We start from the raw sequence: 20282 nt of genomic DNA on the forward strand, positions 1-20282 counted from the left end.
TGGCCAAGTACTGTATTTCATAGAAAACATACTAATAATATGCACCTACTGTTATTTCGTATAGAGACGAGTTGTGGCCATTGTATTCCATTAATCACACACATTAAAACATGCATATTATTTAATATTCGGTGGTATTTTATGTCATGCACACTTTACTTAACGCTAAGTGTGCCTGTTCCAGATTGATTTGTAATAAGATTATAGAAAACAATTGTTTCAGTGGCTCGGCGATCCACATTTTGCCGCACTGCTCATCTTAAAAAAATATATCGAACATATGACGAGTCAGAATAGTTTCCTAATTTCATAAATACTTCAGTGAAGTGCAAAAGACTCGAAAATATTCTTATCATTAACAGCTGGTCTGACTGACATGAAGTTTAGCATCCATGGCCCTCTGGGTGCGCCGTACCACGTGTGTTCGTAGCATCATTGAAGAAACATGGCCACCACGAACCAATCAAATTCCATATACAATTGAAATGCTTTACAGTCCTAGGTTTTAAATTTAAATTATATGAAACCTAACAGATTGTCAGAGTTTGGATTCGTGACTGTTCAGTGAATTTAAGGAAATCCCAACTACACCGCCCATGTTAGGTGAATGCAAGCCAGTATTCCAGCCAGACATTTGATGTAAAACAAAAACGATTAAACTTTTTGCAGCTTATCCACTGTGATGGTCCAGGAGAAATCCCAGTTTCCTTCTAGAACGCAAACTCTCGGACCATATGAATTCAAATGTATTTTGAAGACAGACACTCTGAGTAGTGCTTCTTCCAGTCAATCTCACACATGCCCATGGTTCCGACTCCACACCTGCAAACTACGCACGCAGACACATGAATGAAAAAACACCGGTAACTTTTCAGAGGGAAGAATTTAGACAAGGCCATCCCTGCCCGTGCGGGTCTTTGTTGCACTCCGACCTGCACTCAGTTAAGGTAACTGACCGTGCGTGTGTACAAGTTTCTGAAATTTAAATTTACTCATAACGTGGAATCTGCTCATTGCCATTTTTCTGATTTAAACCTTCGTTTCCCGCGGGCAGACCTTGCGTTAACCAGATTTCGACAGTTGTCATTTTGGTCTTCAATGAAAGCCTGTCAATTTATCAATCAATCAAGTCAAGATATTATTGCCACATAGCTCAAATAACAGTTGGGAAACCATAACATAAGACCAGGCTGATTTGGGTCCTATCTGAAACACGGCGACAACAGAGGCAACACCGGAGCAAACAGAGCCTCGAAACAGAACGCCACCCAACCCGTTCACTTCTGGGGCAGAAGCGTCAAGCAGTAACAGGGCACACAGTAATAGGTTTTTTGTAGTTTATTTATGAAAAAAGAAAAGTAACCATTTGGCCTGGAGTCTCCAGGTTACCCGTTACATCTGATATTAGCTTCAAATTCCTCTCCAGGGTCACCTCCACCACCCACACAACCCCTCCCCCCAACCCAACCCCCCGGGGCCCATATTGCAGTACACAAACCTAAATCTACACAGAATCCTCCATCTTTTCAATGTCTGACATTTACAGAAAGTTACTATAAACAGCTCAAAAAAGGGTATAAGAAAGTTCCAATAAGCCTGCATGCACATCATACATAAAAAGTAAACTTTGTTTTTTTTGTTTTTTTAATTTTGTTTTATATAAAATGAACTATAATAGCATTTTGATAGGGGCCTAAAATAAACTAAAAAGTGGCGAATATATATATTTATATATAATATTTATATATAATTATTTTCTATCATTCAAAACTTGTGACATCATTCAAAGGACAACCCATCAGGGTGCTGTACACGGGAAAGCATTAGTGTGATGGAGAAATGCACTTTTTCCTGATTTAATTGGGGAGTTTTGCAGTTTGCCACTGCTGTAAGACTCATTACCATGACAACAGTTAACCCAAACCTCACCCCCTTGAGCATTTTTATACAGATTTAGCTTCATATGTCAAACCAAGGTAGGAACTGGTTGCAGCAGGAAAAAATAATATAATTTTTGAAAATAATGCATTTAAACCCATTTAACGAGGTGGAGTAATTTAGAAGCCATATCTGACATTTAGCAAAGACATGTAATTTTAAAAAAAAACATTCCTTGAAAGGAAGACTTGTCGGTGATATTACCCTTGTTGCTAGGGGCAACTGATTTGCTTTCACGTTTCACATTAAAAGTGGTAACCACAATGCAATGCGTTCGTATCCACTTCCTGTTTGGGCGGTCCACGCGCAGTCAGAGAATTTCTACCATTTTGTGACAACATCCCAGTCATTTGAAGGCAGAACACACCAGCGGTCCAAGTATCACACTGATCATTTAAGAATTGATTAACACTGCTTTCTGTTAATTTGGCAGTGTCCGCAAACTGTTGATGAGAACAATTTCCTTAGCAGGTGCAAAACGACCGTCTAATTCACAACTTCATACATTCATCAGTGAGATTTGGGGACCTGGTGGAGGTCAAGGGTAGACCAAAATTATCTCGTAAAACACGCGTAACACAAGCACACAACCCAAATGCACCATCCGGTTCTGTGATAATGCATGGCAATATAACTTTAGAGCTTTCAGGTGTAAAAAAAGAAAAGAAAAGACAGCAAAAATGGAAGCTAACCGTTTTAAAGCAACACAGAAAACATGTTGAACATCCCACAAAGCTGAAACTGAGTAAACGATGCTTCTCAGGAAATCTTAAAACAGCAATCTCAATTCTACGAATAAAACTTCAGTCACATTCCCCAAAAATAATTTTATACAACAATGCTCATCTCTGGTAACACACAAAGGCATTTGGGGGGGGGGGGGGGATCACTTTAAATTTGTATTCAATCACAAATACTGCATCGTCTTAAAACAGAAACTGGGAAACACTCAAAGCCACCTTCCCTTTCCCAAAAAAGAACACCGACACGCCCAAACATCCTTTGAACAGACACCCCCCCAAACAGCTCAAATACATTCTAACACACAAGTGAAGATCTCTACATGACACGTTTGCGATGCCACTGAAATTTGATATTTGTACAGCCACTAATCCCAGTTATAAAAAGTCCATGGTCAAACAGAATCGAGGTCAAACACTTCCCATGTATGGTGTCGACAGGGGGAAAAAAATTATAATTGATAATATGAAAAGTTAATTACTTGAAAGCTTAGCGTCTAACACAGGTGGGGATAAACTGATTTTTTTAATTGATTTCCCAGCCACCTTGAACTGATGCAATGCATTGCTCCCTAACTAATCACTTGAAGATTGCATGGCTTCATATTAACTTATCTGAAACAGATCTAACGTTGGTGGCCACTTGGCAACTCCTAACACTCGTTAAGAAGCACTGAAAGTGGGCGGGGGGGGGGGCTGGATCTCTGTAGAGTGGAGCAAAAATTCACATTCTTTGTGTTGGCAAACACCAAATTATTTTGTTTTTGTTTGAGCAAATTATAACCATGTTCTTTGTAAAGACGTCAAATAAATTAGGAAAGGGTCGATGCACAGGAATATGGACAGTTGGACACTTGTGGAATGTGATGAGGTTTGCGGGGACCGTGTGACGCGATTGGCTGAGAGGTTGGGTCCAGGTGATGTTGCCGTGACGACTCCCTCCACTCCACTGAAGCGCAGACGCGACTTCGCCAGATCGTTTTTAGAAAGTTGAACACAGACGCCATTTTGATCAACGACTTTCTGAGATTAAATTCACTGGGCAAGGTCCTTCTCCCCAAAAAAATAAAAGTAAAAAATCTCCTTTCATTCATCCAGTTAAAGAATCTTTAAATGCGTTTTTTTATTCTCTTTCTTTTTAACAAATTTTTGTTCGCTTGGTATCAGACCGCTCCCTTTGAAAGCCAGAGAAGTTCCCCTCGACCCCGTCAAGTCAAACCAAGCTCCTCACCGTTCTCGTGTCTCCACCAAAACATTTAAAAAAAACCTTAAATGTTCTTTGGCGTGGCGTTGCTTTGTTTTTTTTTTTTAATTTATTGTACTTTTATATAAAACATAAGTCTCAGAGGGGAAAACAACCACACCTGCATACAATGTTCCATTTAAAAATGAAAAACAGAAAAAAGATTTTTTTTTTTTTTGTTTTTTTTTGTTTTAAAAGAAGAAAAACAGACAGGAAGTGAAAGGCTGGCGACGGCGATGGCGGCTCAGTCGGAGTCGGTGCTGTCCGAGCTGGAGCCGCTGGAGCTGCTGCTGCCCGTGTCCGAGGAGCTGCTGGTCCCGCTGAGCCTGGAGGGGCCGCCGCCGCCCGCCGAGCCGCCCTTCTCTGCGGGGGGGGAGGGGGGAGAGGACCGTCAGCACCAAACCAAACACAGCACCAGAGCCAAACTAAGGGAAGTCGCCTTTAAACTAAGCTCACTGATGGGACGTTTAAAACCAGGCCCCCCGTAAGACTGACAGGAGCTGAAAATCTAAGTTGATCTAAAATAAAAACTTTACGGACAGTTAGACTGGACGAGCCAAACTGACATTCTGAATTCTTGCTGAATGACAGCAGCTGCAGGATAAGCTAAATGGGAACCGCAGGCCAAGCAGTGCAGAAGTACCACTACACATCTACTGCAATAAACTTTAAAAATGTACTCGTTTACGACACGGAAAGCGACGCGCGCTACAGCTAACCGGAAGGCTACAGGAGAACGCAGCAGGCTCCAATGCAAGGGGGGGCGCTGTAGAGCGTTAAGCCTCAAAAGTTAGCGGAGGAGAAAGGGAAGAGACAGGAAGAGAGAGGATGAAAGAGGAGCGGAGCGGAGGGGAAGGGAAGAGAGGAAAAGAGAGGAGGAAAGAGGAGCGGAGCGGAGGGGAAGGGAAGAGAGGAAAAGAGAGGAGGAAAGAGGAGCAGAGCGTTGCGGAGGGGAAAGGGAAGAGAGGAAAAGAGAGGAGGAAAGAGGAGCGGAGGGGAAAGGGAAGAGGGGAAAAGAGAGGGGGAAAGAGGAGCAGAGCGTAGCGGAGGGGAAAGGGAAGAGAGGAAAAGAGGAAAGAGAAGCGGAGTGTAGCGGAGGGGAAGGGAAGAGAGGAAGAGAGAGGAGGAAAGAGGAGCAGAGCGGAGCGGAGGGGAGACTCACGCGGCGGTTTCCGCTGCTTCTTCTGTAAACAGGACTTGACGTAGCGCTCCAGCTCGCGCAGCGTGGACGGCTTGAGCGTCTCGAAGTCGATTTCGATCTCGTCGGGGTTGGAGTCGCGCAGCGAGGGCTCGCGGGACTGGATGATGTGCACCACGCGGCCCAGCTTCTCGCCCGGCAGCCGGTTGATGTCCAGGCTCAGCTGCCGCTTCTCGTCGTACGTCATGGGCAGCGGGGGCTCGTCCTCCGACTCGCGCTCGGCCCCCTTCGCCCCCTTCTTTGGCTGCCTGTCAGATTTCGGGGGGGGGGGTGGGGGGGGGGGGGGGGGGGGGGAGGGGATCTGCCGTTAACGACGCGGTCGTTACTGGGACGCCGTCCAGAGGGGCGACCGAATTACAGTTCTTCAGCTCGGGGGTTCTGGGTGATTGTGTATGTTGTGTGTGCTGGTTGCCACAGTAAAGTAACACCATTCATAACACAATTCCCAGTTGCCATGATGGTGGTGGTGTTCTAACAGGCACAGAACCGGGCTGCTGTGACAATGTTACAGGTGCAGTACCTGGTTACCATGATGGTATTACAGGGGCAGTACCTGGTTATTGTGACAGTGGCGGAGTAAAAAGCGGCAGTACCTGGTTGCCATGACGGCGACGGTGTAAAAGGGGGGCAGTACCTGGTTGCCGTGACAACAGTGGGGTAAAAGGGGGCAGTACCTGGTTGCCATGACGGCGACGGTGTAAAAGGGGGGGCAGTACCTGGTTGCCGTGACAACAGCGGGGTAGAAGGGGGTAATACCTGGTTGCCGTGACGGTGCTGTTGGCCTTCCGTGCCGGAAGCTTCTTGGGCGGGGCCGGCTGCTTGGCCGGCAGGGCGGACGGCTGCTTGGGCTTCTTCTCCTCCTCCGCCTTCGCTTTGTGCTTCTCTTTGTCCTTCTCCTTTTTCTTCTTCTCCTTCTCTTTCTTCTTCTTTGGTTTACTTACCGGCGCCTGGGACAGGGCGGCCAGCTGCTCATGAACGGCCTTCAGCTGAGGAGAGAGGGAGGCGGGGGAGGGGTTTATACCGAAACACAACTCCGGCACCAGTGAAGCTGAAATAACGGCAAAAATCTGCCGTTTCACATCTTTACACCTTTCATTCAATCTATGTACACTGCAAGTCTTAAAAGGTCTTTAAAAGTATGTTACTGTGCACTTTCTTGCAGGGTGATATTCTCATTGCTTACGTAGTGCTTGACTAAGAATTAACTTGGAAAGTAATGGGCATTATCTCTACTTTTAACTGGTAGTGATCTCATTCATCCATCTGCTCGTGTGTATGACTGCCATGCTTAGATTGGAGAGACAGAGCGCATTTTGAGAATAGCAAGATCAGATACTGCAAAACGCACAAGACAATCAACCCTTAAGTGTCATTTCGCATTAATTTCCCATCGATGGTCCACCAAGTGAGACAAATGCAGGCATATCCCCATCAAAGAAGGACAATACTGGTCACAGGTGATTCATTTTGCTTTCAAATCTCAGAGCAGTACTGATCTGATATTTTCAACAAATAAAACAAAATCAGCATGTCTGTTAATTGCAACCCAACAGTGATTGCAGGACCCAGGAAGCTGAGGAATTAGACTAAGCACTCCAAGAGGTCTTCAAAACCTGAGACGGTAATTAGTTAAGAGAATGAAAAGGGAGGGGGGGGGAGAGACCTTCAGGAAAACGGTAATGCTGGAAAATTATGAAGCATGGCTAAGATTAGGAAATGATCACAAACAGGCCCCTTCAAAAAAAAAAAAAAAACCTTTCAGCTGTTCCTCCCCTCAGATCAATCAAGCGACACCAACCAATCAATGATGCGGACAGGACCGGGGAGGGCAGAGTGAAAGAAGGCTGTTGCCCCCACCCCCCCCCCCCCCCACGCAAGATACCGGAGGGAAAAGGAAAACCAGACCAAAAGCTCCTCTGCACCCAGAAGCCCCCGCGCCACCACTAGGGACCCCTCTATCGCTGGCACGACAGGACGAGGGGATGGGGAGGGGGAAGGGAGGGGGGGGGGGGGAGAGGGGGCACAAATCAGACCAATGAGGAGTTAGTGGGGACCGGGAGGGAGGAGGCGAATCACCTGAAAACGCTCGGCGCACCCGTTACCCTTGGGGCGCTCCACAGAGAATCGCTGGTAAAAAAGCCAAAGTGAAGTCAGGTGGGGGGTCATCCAGAGGTCATGAAAAGGTCAACAAACGTTAGGACAGTCTACCTCTGCGCCGTGACGCCGCTTACATGAACACAAGCGCTACAATCCGTTAAAGCGCAAAGCTACGGGGCAGCGCGCGCAAGCCATGTCTGCCAACAGCCGCCTAGGGATGCAGAACTGTAGGAGGTAGAGCAAGAGGGTGTTCCAATCTTAATCCGAAAAGGGACCCGATTTAACCACTTAGCTAATCACGGCCTTCGATGAAGACCTTGATTAGAATCAGGTGTGTCGTGGCGCTGGGCTAAAACAAAAACCCGCACCCACACCGGCCCTTTTCAAATAAGATTTGGACACCCCTGTGGTGGAGAGTTAACGTTCAGTCCTGTCAATATGGCAGGGGGGTTAAAGACTGAACTGCATGGCTGTGTTAAGGGGAGAGGAGGGGGGGCAGCTATAGTGCAAAGGGACAGGAGGATGATGAACCATGTGACAGATATACTCTCTAGCGCCCCCCTCCCTCTGTAAAGCAGCTGTAAGGGGGAAGAGGGCCTAAATGCTGGGATGGGGGTGTATGGCGGGGAGGGTTGGGGAGGACGGCGTGGCCCTCCCCCGGCGCTGGGGCGGTTCGGGACCCGGGTCCTCGGCTCTGAAACCCACCTGTTCCGCACCCACCTGTTCCTGCAGCTCTGCCAGCCGGGTGGCCCGCTCCTCCTCCGAGTCGGAGCTGTCCGAGCTGGAGCTCCCCCCACTGCTCCCGCTGCTCTCCCGGCTCTTGCTGACCACGCCCTCGGCGGGCGGGGCCAGGGGCGGGCTGGCCTCCGCCGGCTCGTCCGGCATCTTGGCGAAGCGCATCTCAAACACGTCCTGAGGAAGGGGAAGGGTGCGGACGGGACGGGTGTACAGAAACGCGTTTGTGCAAAGTTCCCCCAGGTTACCCTGTGGACGCGTGAAGCCGTTTCTGAATTCTGTCTGTTTACATGAAGGCAGAAGGTACAGAAGTAAATGTTCTTAAGGGCTGAGAGTCAGTGGTCATAGTGGTTATTTCTGTAGGGAACCCTGAAAAGTGCCAAACTCTCAGTGCTCAGTATTGATTTCTCACTATTATATGGAATGTTAACGTCAGCGTATGATGTGGCGATGCAAGTATGTTCTTATTCCAAGCAAAAAGCCACCACAACTGATCCCAGAACAGTCAACTCTGCAAACATCGTTTCACAGTAGCTGCCAAGTGACAACTTCACGAAAAGACGACCCTGCACTTCGCCCGCGATACATTCCGAGGCCTACCTGCAGTTTCCTGGCCATGGCGACCACCTCGTGGTCCGGCGGGTTGTACTTGTAACAGTTTGAGAACATCAGCCGCACGTCCGCCGCAAAGCCCTGGGCGTCCAGGTACTGCCGCTCATCCATCTTTTTCTGGAAACAGGAAACGGACAGTGTCACCATGACAACATGGGAGGAGAAGGATGAGAGATCATACCTGTCTAAAGCCATAAGAACCATCTAGGCCTACAGTCTCCACACAACCCCAATACTGAGTCAAGAACCATCTAGGCCTACAGTCTCCACACAACCCCAATACTGAGTCAAGAACCATCTAGGCCTACAGTCTCCACATAACCCAAATACTGAGTCAAGAACCATCTAGGCCTACAGTCTCCAAACAACCCCAATACTGGGTCAAGAACCATCTAGGCCTACAGTCTCCAAACAACCCCCAATACTGAGGGGAACACACCTTGACGGTGCTGAGGTCCATGGGGTGCTTGATGATCTCGTGGTAGTCGTGCAGCTGCAGGGCGTCGGCGTCCACGGGCTTGTAGAAGGGCCAGGCGTAGGCGGCGTGCTTCTTGGAGAGCATCTCGCGCAGGATGCTGTCGCAGTAGCGCATGTGCTCCGTCAGCCGGCCCTTCTTCCCCCCCGGCAGCCCCCCCGTCGCCGCCGCCTCGCCGTCCTCCAGGTCCTTTTTGGGCGGCTTGACGGGCCGCCCCGTGCTCTCCCGCCGCCCCCCCGCCGCCGCCGCCTTGCCCGGCTTGGCCTCCGGGGGGACGGGGGGCGGCGACTCGCCGCGGCTGGCCGTGATGGCGGAGGTGGTGGGCGTGGTGGTGTCAGCTTTCCGCTTCACGCCCTTCTTCTGCCGGGGACAAAGATGGCCAAGCGTGTGCGTACACTCGCGGTTATTACTATTCTTAATTTCTACAGTAGCTCCCTTTCTAATGTAGCTGAGAGAGGGTGCATTTCTAAAATGGCACCCCTCTTCAACTCCACTTATGTGATTCCCATGTGTTTTTTACCCTCTCGTGTTGTCCTCTGTATTTGTTATTTATTGTAAATTGTTCCCTATCTTGTGTAGTACACTTCGATCTTTCAATTTTAAAAAAATTACATAAACAGAAATGAAAAAAAAAAGGCTTTTCAGATTGTTATAAGTTATGAAATAAGGCAAAAAACAACAAAACACCCGAAGCATTACATTTTAAAGGAAGACGAAGACAAGCGTTTCGACGTTAGCTTTCTTAAGCTCCACCCACACTGCTGTGGTTCTACTCTACTGGAGCGTTTGTGAGGGGGGCGGGGCTTACTTTGATGACAGGCTGCGCGGGGGGAACTACGGGCATCATGGGCGGGGCGGTGGGCGTGGTCTGCACTGTGGGGATGTTAGAGGTGATGGTTGGCACTGGAGTGGAGGCGATGACGGGGGACTGGGACACCGGGGGCGTGCTGCTGGAGAAGGACGGAGGAGGCGAGGCTGAGGACACGGCCGGCTCCTGCTGACCCCCTGCAGGAGGGAACATGTGACGGAAAGAGCCAATCAGACCTCGGAGTGGGCGGAGCAACACGGGCTCAAACACTGGCCTCTTAAAACCAAGTCTACTGAACAGCCCTTCTGAACTTTGGCTGTAGGACTCAACTTCGCTCTTCAGATGACATGTCTCAACAACAAACAAGACCTTTTCTTTTGGAATCACTTCCTACCTACCCCATATGCAATACATATTACCATGGATCAAACCAACTGAAAGGCCAACATGTTCTGATCTTGAACAGACAATCGGCCATCATTCCTACAAAGCTGGTCGGCAAACTACAAGCCCTTGGTCTTCTCAACTGGAACTGCACTACCACCCATACAGGACATCTTTGACAAGAGATGTCTGAGGAGGGCCCACTGCATCACCAGGGACCCATCACACCCCAGCCACCACCTGTTTGACCCCCTGCCATCTGGTAGGAGATACTGGATCATACAGTCACGGGCCAGCAGAATGAAGAACACATTCTTTCCAAGAGCTGTAAAGCTAGTGACCCCCACCCACCCCACACACTGATTACTAAGCCTGACTATGGACACGGGTTGTGCAATAACGGGAATTTTTTAATGGCACTGCAAGACTTTCGAAGATGGCTATGTATGAGGACTTGCATTTTTTATACATAACTTTTAGTTTTTTAAAACTCTTTTCTATTCTTTTTTTATTCACTTATTGTGTTTTGTCTTTGTCATTTTATTTCTAGTTGCACCAGAGAGACTGGCAAACAAGACTTTTTGTTATACTGGAATGGTATAATGACAATAAATTGAATTGAAGGGAGATTCAAAAAAACTGAAGTTGGCCATGTTTTCGAACATAGTGCAAACAGCCCAATTTCCGATACAGTGGGGTAGCAGGTGGAGGGGGGAGTGGGGCAGGGGGACTGACCTGTGCCGGGGGGTTTCCGCCCCTTGACCTTCGGGGCGGGGGGCAACAGCTCCACCTCCTCCTGGGGCATCATGGCCACTTTCTGCAGGAAGATCTTCTCTAGGGCCTGAGCCATGAGCACGATGTCATCCGAGGGCTAGAGGTGTAGGGGCGGGGCGGGGGGAAAAGACCCAAAACACACAGCCAATCAGCACCTTCGCCAACTCCACTAACTCCATTCCACAAGATCCTAATTGGTTGAGGTCTATGATGAACCAGTAAAAAATAAACAAGCTTTCCCTTTCAGTTCTTTCACTTCTTTTGAAGCCAAAGAATGACGTTCTTCTCTTGGTTAGCGACTCTCTCCCACAGGCGGAATGTAATGTAACCAGCAGTGATCCAGCGCTGCATTGTGGGGACTTGCCTTGTTGTAGATGTAGCAGTTGGTGAACATGGTGTTTGTAATGTAACCTGCATTGTGGGGACTTGCCTTGTTGTAGATGTAGCAGTTGGTGAACACGGTGTTTGTAATGTAACCTGCATTGTGGGGACTTGCCTTGTGGTAGATGTAGCAGTTGGTGAACATGGTGTTTGTAATGTAACCTGCACTGTGGGGACTTGCCTTGTTGTAGATGTAGCAGTTGGTGAACATGGTGTTTGTAATGTAACCTGCATTGTGGGGACTTGCCTTGTTGTAGATGTAGCAGTTGGTGAACACAGTGTTTGTAATGTAACCTGCATTGTGGGGACTTGCCTTGTTGTAGATGTAGCAGTTGGTGAACATGGTGTTTGTAATGTAACCTGCACTGTGGGGACTTGCCTTGTTGTAGATGTAGCAGTTGGTGAACATGGTGTTTGTAATGTAACCTGCATTGTGGGGACTTGCCTTGTTGTAGATGTAGCAGTTGGTGAACACAGTGTTTGTAATGTAACCTGCATTGTGGGGACTTGCCTTGTTGTAGATGTAGCAGTTGGTGAACACAGTGTTTGTAATGTAACCTGCATTGTGGGGACTTGCCTTGTTGTAGATGTAGCAGTTGGTGAACATGGTGTTTGTAATGTAACCTGCACTGTGGGGACTTGCCTTGTTGTAGATGTAGCAGTTGGTGAACATGGTGTTTGTAATGTAACCTGCACTGTGGGGACTTGCCTTGTTGTAGATGTAGCAGTTGGTGAACATGGTGTTGAAGTCCTGCATGCACTCGCTGGCGCTCCAGTAGTAGTTGTTCTCCAGCCTCTTCTTTATGGTCCCCATGTCCATGGGGCTCTTGATTATCTTGTGATAATCCTGTTTCACGATGGAAATGGGTTTAGAATTTAACACCATTCAGTGCCGTTTTATACATACTGATGTATTTATACAGTCTAGTCTACGAGACTGAATAAATCCTGCATAAGAGGGAGATCCATTGTTATGGTGTCAGATGTGAAAGACATCTTAATACTACATATATTACATTATGGCTCTTAGCAAGCACACTAATCCAGAGCAATTTCATCAGACTACTTTATTTGCATACAAACTATTTATACAGCTGGATATTTACTGAAGCAGTTCTGGATAAGTACCCTGCTCAAGGGTATAACTGCAACAACCCAGCTGGAAATCAAACACACCTTAGTGTGACCTATTAGAAATTCAGTTATCACCTCCACTCTAGGGACGTAATACTCTTTAAAGACCCTCGTCCCACTACTGAATTTGGTAAGATGGGTTTCAGATATTTTGCACCTTATAGTTGGAACAATCTGCAAAATAATTTTAAACTTCACAAACGAATTTCAATTGTGGACTTTAAATATGCAATTCATGACTCTGTGACTGAAGTATGCTCCTGCTTTTAACCTCTTCTCTACTTTTAATTATTGTTACACCTCTGTCTCATTCCCCGTTTGTACATTTTGTTAGGTGTAAGTCTTGTTTGGTAACTGTGTTTCATGTCAGGTCCCCCTTGCAAAAGAGATTTCAATCTCAATGGGGTTTCCCTGGTTAAATAATGGTTAAATAAAAATGAATAAAAACCTTGGAATTACAAGCCCAGTTCTCTAAGCATTACACTACACTGCAGCTCTTGCTGAAGCATTTACACAGTCTACATACAAGCAGTCAAAATAAAGCTGGTATCGCTGAAAAAAGTCTCCAATTATGGCATTCTGGTGTCAAATGAAAAACGGTTCATTTTCACACAACACGTTGGAGTATAATGTCACGTTATGAAAAGACGTGAAAGATAAAGTATGTAACCAGAGCGATGGAACAAAGCCAGACTCTAGATGATAACCAAGACACCGCCATCAAATACAAAATAAAAGCCTGGAAAAAGAAGTATAAAAAATGAAAAATAGTTTGATGAGTGACAGGCTTGCTGACAGGCGTACTCACCGGGAGGTTTAATTTGATGGCGTCGACCGGCTGGTAGAAGGGCCAGGCGAACTGGTGCTTCCACAGAGTCTTCATCACCACGTTCTGCATGTACTGCAGCTGATTGGTCTTCCTGCCCGGCTTGCCGGGGTTCGTGACCTCGGGGGGCGGGGGGTTGACTCCAGGGGGCGGGGCCTGGACGGCGGGCGTGACCGCAGACATGTTCGGCGGGGTCGGGGGGGGTGTGGGGGATGGGGCACGCTCTGGCTCTCTGTGCCTGGGGGTGGGGGAGGAGGAGGAGGAGGGGTGGGGGAGGGGAGGGGCCGGACTCTGCGTCTCTTCAGCAAGTGGCGCGTCTCTCTCTCAGCTCGGTCCTCCGCTGGGGGTACACGCATCCCATCTCAGGGCCTGACCTCTGACCTCTGACGGGACCAAACAGACGAGATCGGGGAAGCATCCAGTCAGTGACAATCTGATAGGGCGTTACCCGCACACATTCATCAAGAGCAGCTTGTCAGGGCTACGTTAGCGCGTTAGCGATTCCCTGCCAAAATCAGCCATTTTAGTGACTGGTTTCCGGTATGAAAATAAAGCCTCCGAGCTTCATGTAATGTCTATTTCAGACAACAACCCAACACAAGAAACTTGAGTTCAATTAATGACTTCTACACTACAGACTGTCACCTTCACAGCTTAAACACATAGACGATATGCCACTCAGATCATTTCTGCGGGGCCAAATCCATCTCTATCACTAAGCAGAAACTCTGCTTTAACAGAAAATAGCCACACAAAAAGACAGAAAGAAACTCATCAAATCAGAAAAGGCCTATGATCAGAAACTGTCCAGACGATTACAATCAGTGTTCTCCACTTCAGGCGCATCTAGTTCACTTGAGAAAACAGCCCTGTTTTAACAACAGGCGGCAGACACTGCCCTAAACAACTAACATCAGACTACAATTTCCTCAAAGGAATTTAAGATATGCACTGAAAAAGACGTTGCCGGACTCGTTTATTCACTGTCTAGCTCAGTCTCACAAGGTGTGTTCCGTGTCTCGCTTTGGCTAGTTCGAACTTTAGCCAAAGCGGCCAAAAGTGACACTAAAATGAAAACCACACCGGCAGCTTTGTTATGTTTCCCCGAGTGTGGGTGGGACCGCAGTTTATACACCAGTGTGAGCACCCTCGATTGTCCTGCGCATTTTTAAATAACTAGGCACGGCCTGACGAAGAGGGATCTCCTCGGAGACAGCTAGCGCGCGACAGGCATCATCAACGGAGTCCCCGAGTGTTCGGGTGGGAAAACTTCTCATCTTGGGGGAGGAGTTTCCGCGAGCACAAACTATACACGACCAGAAATTCCATTATAATACAACTTTCTGCAAAGGGGAAGGACTAATTACCTAGCGCTTAATATCTATGAATGCATTCGCAGCCGTCAGTCTGACCACTTTTATACAGGCAATTTACTTTTTAAAATTAAGCCCACGTCTAGTCTAAGATTAAAAAAGTTTAATTCATTCAAAGGAGTTTGTAGAGCAAAGAAACCAACATTCTGGAAAGCACTCCAGAGAAAAACAACATACAGCTGTAATAGTGCTTTTATAAAGGCGACATGTAAGCTACACGTCACACAAACATTTCAAGCTTATCGAAACAATGGCTTTCAACTGGGGAAAGCAAAGTTAAACCAACATCGATGCAGTTAGTTTCACTGTGAAGCCACAGGAAAGACTTGAGCCTCGAACTGGTTATGCAGTCAAATTAATTAACAACCTTGCTAGTCGGGGAAGAACACAAAAGCAAAAGGAAAAAAAAAACCCTAAACTGCAAACTACAATGTTGGATGAAACTCTTGCGGGTGCACCGAATAACTTGACTGAAAACATTAGTTACACAGCTTGTTAGCGCACAGCATAGCCTAACGGGTGATCCTAGCTAACGACATTTGTAACAAATTGTAATGAATCGCCGATAAAGTTGGACGCATACCTAACAGTAGACGACATTCATTCGTAGCTGTAGTTCTTAAAAAGTTAGCGATATTGAGTAATACATCCGTTGTGTTGCGATTGTAGCGGGGAAAGACACTCCCGCGCAACACACACAATAAATGACATTTATTTGGCGGCTAAGCGAACTAGCATGTATGCTATCTACCAAAATATTCCAACGACCGACGGCAAACACATGAAAAAATCTGCTTTGAACTGCCTTTGCCTAACGGTACATCCGTTTGCATGACTAATAACTTCCAAAACAAATGTACACAAAACATAGTTGGCCAACTACAACCTGAGGACTAGCCAATAAACGACATGGCTAATGCTAGCAGGCTAAGATACATTTATTGAAAAAAGCGCTCAAATGCACTTCGGTCCTCGCATTTCACATGAACACATTAGAGGGGCATTAACAACCGCAAACACCATCAAATGCGACCTAGGTACGTTGTAAAACAATATTTAGCTACAACTGCAGACTAACGATACACGGTTCCCCGCGTATGTCAATAGTCCAGCCGTTTAAAAACACTCGTTCCTGCTTGTTAAAATACACACACATCACACACTTATTGCTGCTCTGTAGAAAACACTCACCACACACACTCGTTCCTGCTCTGTGCACAACGCTGTCCTCACACACTCACTCCCGCTCAGTGTAAAACACACTGCCCACACACTCACCCTCTACTCTCTGTAAAACACACACTACCCGCACATCCTCCTAAAGATGGCGGGCAGAGGGGAGCTCGCTCGCCAGTCTGAATCGCAGTCGACTTAGCCAACTGCGCTGCACATTTCCCCACAATCAAAGGGCCCGTCCTGCACAAAAATAAAGCAAACGCTCCACTAGAAGTAAATCATACATTCACTAAGTTTGTTGCACTTTCTCTTTTTCACGCTCAAGTTCACGCACAACATAAACACCTAACGAAACCAGGCTTTGTTGCATTGTTGCGACAGGCAGCTTTGTTGAAACTGAGGTAGCAACCAGCTCGCCAGGTTCAAAGCATTTTCTTTAAAAATTATATACACCTGAAGCATGCCTGTAAAGCTCTCAACATCAACAAACGCTAGTTACAGCGCGAAAAATAAATATTTTTACGTATTACTTCCTCTGTGTCTCCCGCAGTTTTTTGATTGTAGTCGTCCAAGCAGCTCTTGTTTTATTCGAGCGAAGCTTAGCAGCATGAAGATGAGGTGCAAGGTGTCCCCTGCGCATGCCCCGTGGCGCGAGGTTTCACGGTCCTTGTTGTGCGCTTTGATAGGCATTGTAGTTCATACGCGAGACAGGCTCGTCACGAGGACTACACAACCCAGTATGCAATTCACGCGAGTTCTTGGTGTTTTGGCCCACTTACACAAATTACCATTGACTTGTGTGGAGTCGCTAAGAAGCTAACCAAACAGAAAGAAAATCGTATTTGTAGAACGTTCTTGTGTTTGAGTCAACTGATTGTTAACTTATTTTAAAGTTATTGTAATATTGACTAATATTTATGATATTTAGCTGTCTCAAATAAGTTGTTCGCTAACCCGATTACCAAAGAAGTCGATATGCTGCCCAGCTATGTTGATGTGCTACTGTACGAAGCATTCACAATGAAGGCGTTGCAGCTTTGTGTTATTGCTTATTATTGATATGCGTTATTGTATTTTTATATGTGGACAGAAATAGCAATGTCAGTTGTGTCAAGGGCAATTTGTTAATTCGAGGTAGAAACCATATTCTGCCAAAAGTATTACTGCTACAGAAAGAAAATGCAAAATGATTTCTAACCTTGGCCAGTATCCTCTGTCACAGAGTGAATATTAATTTAGCCTGGCCTGTTGTAGAAGATCTTTCACTCTTGATTCCTCCATGCAGTTATTTGCAGGTCTCAATTAATGTAATTCCAGCTGATATCACTTACTGCATTTTATTCAACTTGTTCAAAATTCAGCAGCTTGGGTCTAATGAATATATTCTCCACAAATGTGCCAATTGTGCCGGCTTCCATTTTTGTTCCGGAGAAGACTTTAATATTCTGCTCCGAAACAGTGTCCATTCATGCCCATCCAATCTGTCAGGTTAAATTTGTCATGCATTTATATTATTATAAATCAGACAGCCAGGAAAGATGTAAAATTCAAGTATGATAAAGTAATGCCATGTGAGTCCAATACCATTTTCCATTATTTTAATAATGAAGGACATTCTTTTTCCAAGGCATGGTAAGCGTGTTTAAATATGAATATTGAGGCCAGTAAATGATGTGGTGACGAGAAGCTGAGTTTTTATCAGAAAGGAGTGCACACTGATGACACTCCTTCGTCCCCTTCTTGACCCAGTGACTGCTTTCAATGGAGATCTAGAACCACTGGTGATCAAATAAGTTAGTAAAGCCTTTGATAATATGGATCTACACAGTGAGTGCTCTCTTAATCAACCCTCTTGGCCTTTTCTGCCAGTCATGTGACTGAACATTAGTGCATCTCTTGAGTCCCCCTCTCTCTCTCAACTGTAAATTTCTTGATGGGATTGCCTGAAGGTCATGAAGTATGAACAAACGACAACAGCCGAAACATTTAAGTATCCAGAAGCTTAATGAAAATGTCAGAATTTGTATTAAGTTTGTATTCAAGGACAGAAACCTGAGCATGTGCCTGTAGTTTGGTAATCAGCCACTAGATGTCAGTTATGTATGGATTATCACCTGGAGTTTTTCATTTTGTTAAGTGGTGTGCCAGTAGGTTAGACATAATGTATATTAAGGAAAACAGAGATTATACAATCATTGGTAATACATATATCGTTTTCCCAAAGAACTGAAGCCTTTAGTAATATCCACGGAATGCTTTGTGTCTCTATGTTATCGGTGTCCTGAGGGGCTTACCTACTTAGTGTAGGCGATTCTTTTAAATTACGAAATTGATTTTGCTAAATTTAGCTCAGTCTTATTTACATTCGTTCATGTGACAAGAAAAAAAAGTGCTGTGATGTAAAGCAGAATTAAAAAGGCAGCTGAAGGACAGGATAGCGCTTGCCGGTGGATATCTAACACACTTTGCTAATCAATGAAAATAAATGAAAACAGGGTGAGACCAATAACCAGGTCTGAGGGTAGATACCTGCCCCCTTTTGTGTGCAGCTCAATGCTTAAAGGCAAATCCCTCTTTTCTCATCAGAGTTCCTTGGACTCAGGCACAGTCAACAAAGCATTCATCCATGTCAGAATAATCTGTGGAGGTTACAAAATGCGTCACGCTACTGTGGACGTAAAGAAAAAATAAGACCATCACAAAATAAAATTGCGAGCAATTAGCTATACCTGTTGGTATTGATTATTCATTTAATAGACTGTTGATCCAGGAAACTATAATGGAAAAGGGTTGTGGGTAATTATTGATTTTTTAAAGAAAAGATTTGTGCCACCCCCCCCCCCCCCCCCCCCTTCCCAGCTCACTTGCCGCCATTGCTCATGAATTCAGCATTCATCACAGACTCCAGACGAGTCACCCAGAAAATATGCCACCCCCGGAGGGCGAAGTCTGAGGTGCCGTGTCGAGGCGAGGTGTGACCGTGAGAACACTCGGGACAGGGCCGGGTGCGATCTCGCAGGTCGGCCTGCTGAGGAGGATTAGGGCCTCTGAGGGCCTCGGCGTGTCTACACGGAGGCGCGAGCTTCCCGTGCCTGTTGGCCATGGCAACCACACATCATAAGCCCGGCAGAGACCTTTCCCTCCAACCCAGACCACACTCCCATAAAAGCATTAGATATCGCTTCTGATCCAGCAATGAAACAAACCACGTGGTCAGTCCAGGGTTCTCATTCCGCCAGGGCACGCCAAATTACATTTCTGCAGAGCGGGTCGGACTTCATGCGGAAGACACAGATGTGGCGTAATTCAATATTGTCTATGTCCTGGAAACGCAGCTACGTAAATTTCCCCAGATTTTCCGCCCCCGTAATAGCAATCCCCTTGGTGACCCACTTGCAGGTAATCCAGCAGATCGGTGACCTCATGATCGGTGATTTAGCATTCACAAATTAAAGGCGGAGATTAAATTGTTTATAACACTTTTCCAGCGCCCCGGGGCTAATGTTGTCTATCCCCAAGGTGGTTTAGTATTCCGGCGAGGCTACCATCCTCCAGACCGCAAGGCCCGCTTTGCCTCCGGATGACGCCGCGCTGGACACGGGCTCCTGCACAGTGACATATGGACCGAGGCTCTCTGCATTCTGCGAGCGGTCGTGGGCGGTGATGGATCGATTCTGCGACTTCAGTGACAACTAGTCATGTCGGCTTCAAAATACCATCATTTTTCATGATGGCAGAGCCGTCTCGTGGAGCAAATGCAGAATTGTCCCAACTGATCATTGCCAATGCAGCGTTGTATTTGACTCTGACATTTTGTAGAGCACAGGGAAATGATTGTTTCAATATTGCCACATGAAAAACAGGACAGTGAAGGTTTTTTGGAACTGTAAAACATATTGCAATAGGTTAACATACATTTTACAATTACAAAATATTAAGGCATTTTCATTTCTTTCATATCAGACAGACCCAAGTAGCGGGAGTGAGTGTTCTTGCCAGGGGTGAGGTCTGCGATTTTGCCCAGAGGGAAGATTGGGTCTGTGAGAACCTTATGGTTATTTCCGACATTCCAACTCACACAATTCCTTTGACAAGAGAATCCTTGTTGCTACGAGGCTGAGAAGTACAGCGCGCTCTCGTGGTCGTCATGTTGCGTCCCCCCACCCTCTATTTGCCTGTTCGTACGAAAACCGTGTAGCCTACACATCGAAGTCATACGAAACACATCAAGTACAAAAAACATCGTTCAATCTGCGTGCACAAGCCTCGCCACAGTCATTTGTATTATTTGCATTCGCCGACAATGAGACTTCTTCGCGTGCCTCTCAACTTTCTCTTCCCACACATGAGCGTGCCTGGCCGGAACCCCGTTGCCATCTCGCCGCCCT

At 46.5% G+C, this 20282-nt stretch overlaps 2 protein-coding genes across 11 annotated transcripts in view; one reads left to right on the plus strand and one right to left on the minus strand.

The window, feature by feature from the left end:
* Positions 1-1323: 1323 nt before the first annotated feature.
* Positions 1324-13543, minus strand: LOC118212631 (bromodomain-containing protein 3-like). Of its 6 annotated transcripts, none has more exons than XM_035390742.1 (11): positions 13328-13543; positions 12095-12232; positions 10966-11101; positions 9847-10043; positions 9003-9398; positions 8552-8680; positions 7937-8128; positions 7196-7246; positions 5876-6105; positions 5084-5367; positions 1324-4284 (listed from the first exon to the last, which is right to left on the minus strand). In XM_035390742.1, exons 1-11 carry the CDS (start codon positions 13526-13528, stop codon positions 4166-4168), a joined length of 2073 nt encoding a protein of 690 aa, XP_035246633.1. In that variant the 5' UTR covers positions 13529-13543; the 3' UTR covers positions 1324-4165. The 6 variants fall into 6 exon arrangements, with proteins under 6 accessions (XP_035246633.1, XP_035246632.1, XP_035246634.1 ...); XM_035390741.1 differs by having other exon boundaries at positions 7922-8128; XM_035390743.1 differs by lacking the exon at positions 7196-7246.
* Positions 13544-20017: 6474 nt separating this feature from the next.
* LOC118212931 (guanine nucleotide exchange factor VAV2-like) overlaps positions 20018-20282 on the plus strand; it is a 206946-nt gene continuing 206681 nt past the window's right edge. For 2 of the 5 annotated variants that reach the window (XM_035391462.1, XM_035391461.1), the window contains exon 1: positions 20019-20282. This exon is cut by the window's right edge and continues 1487 nt beyond it. The gene's annotated coding sequence lies outside the window, so the exon portion shown is untranslated. The other 3 variants (XM_035391459.1, XM_035391466.1, XM_035391467.1) reach the window with 3 other exon arrangements.

The sequence above is a fragment of the Anguilla anguilla genome, chromosome 14 (assembly GCF_013347855.1).
Source record: "Anguilla anguilla isolate fAngAng1 chromosome 14, fAngAng1.pri, whole genome shotgun sequence".
Classification (NCBI taxonomy): Eukaryota; Metazoa; Chordata; class Actinopteri; order Anguilliformes; family Anguillidae; genus Anguilla; species Anguilla anguilla.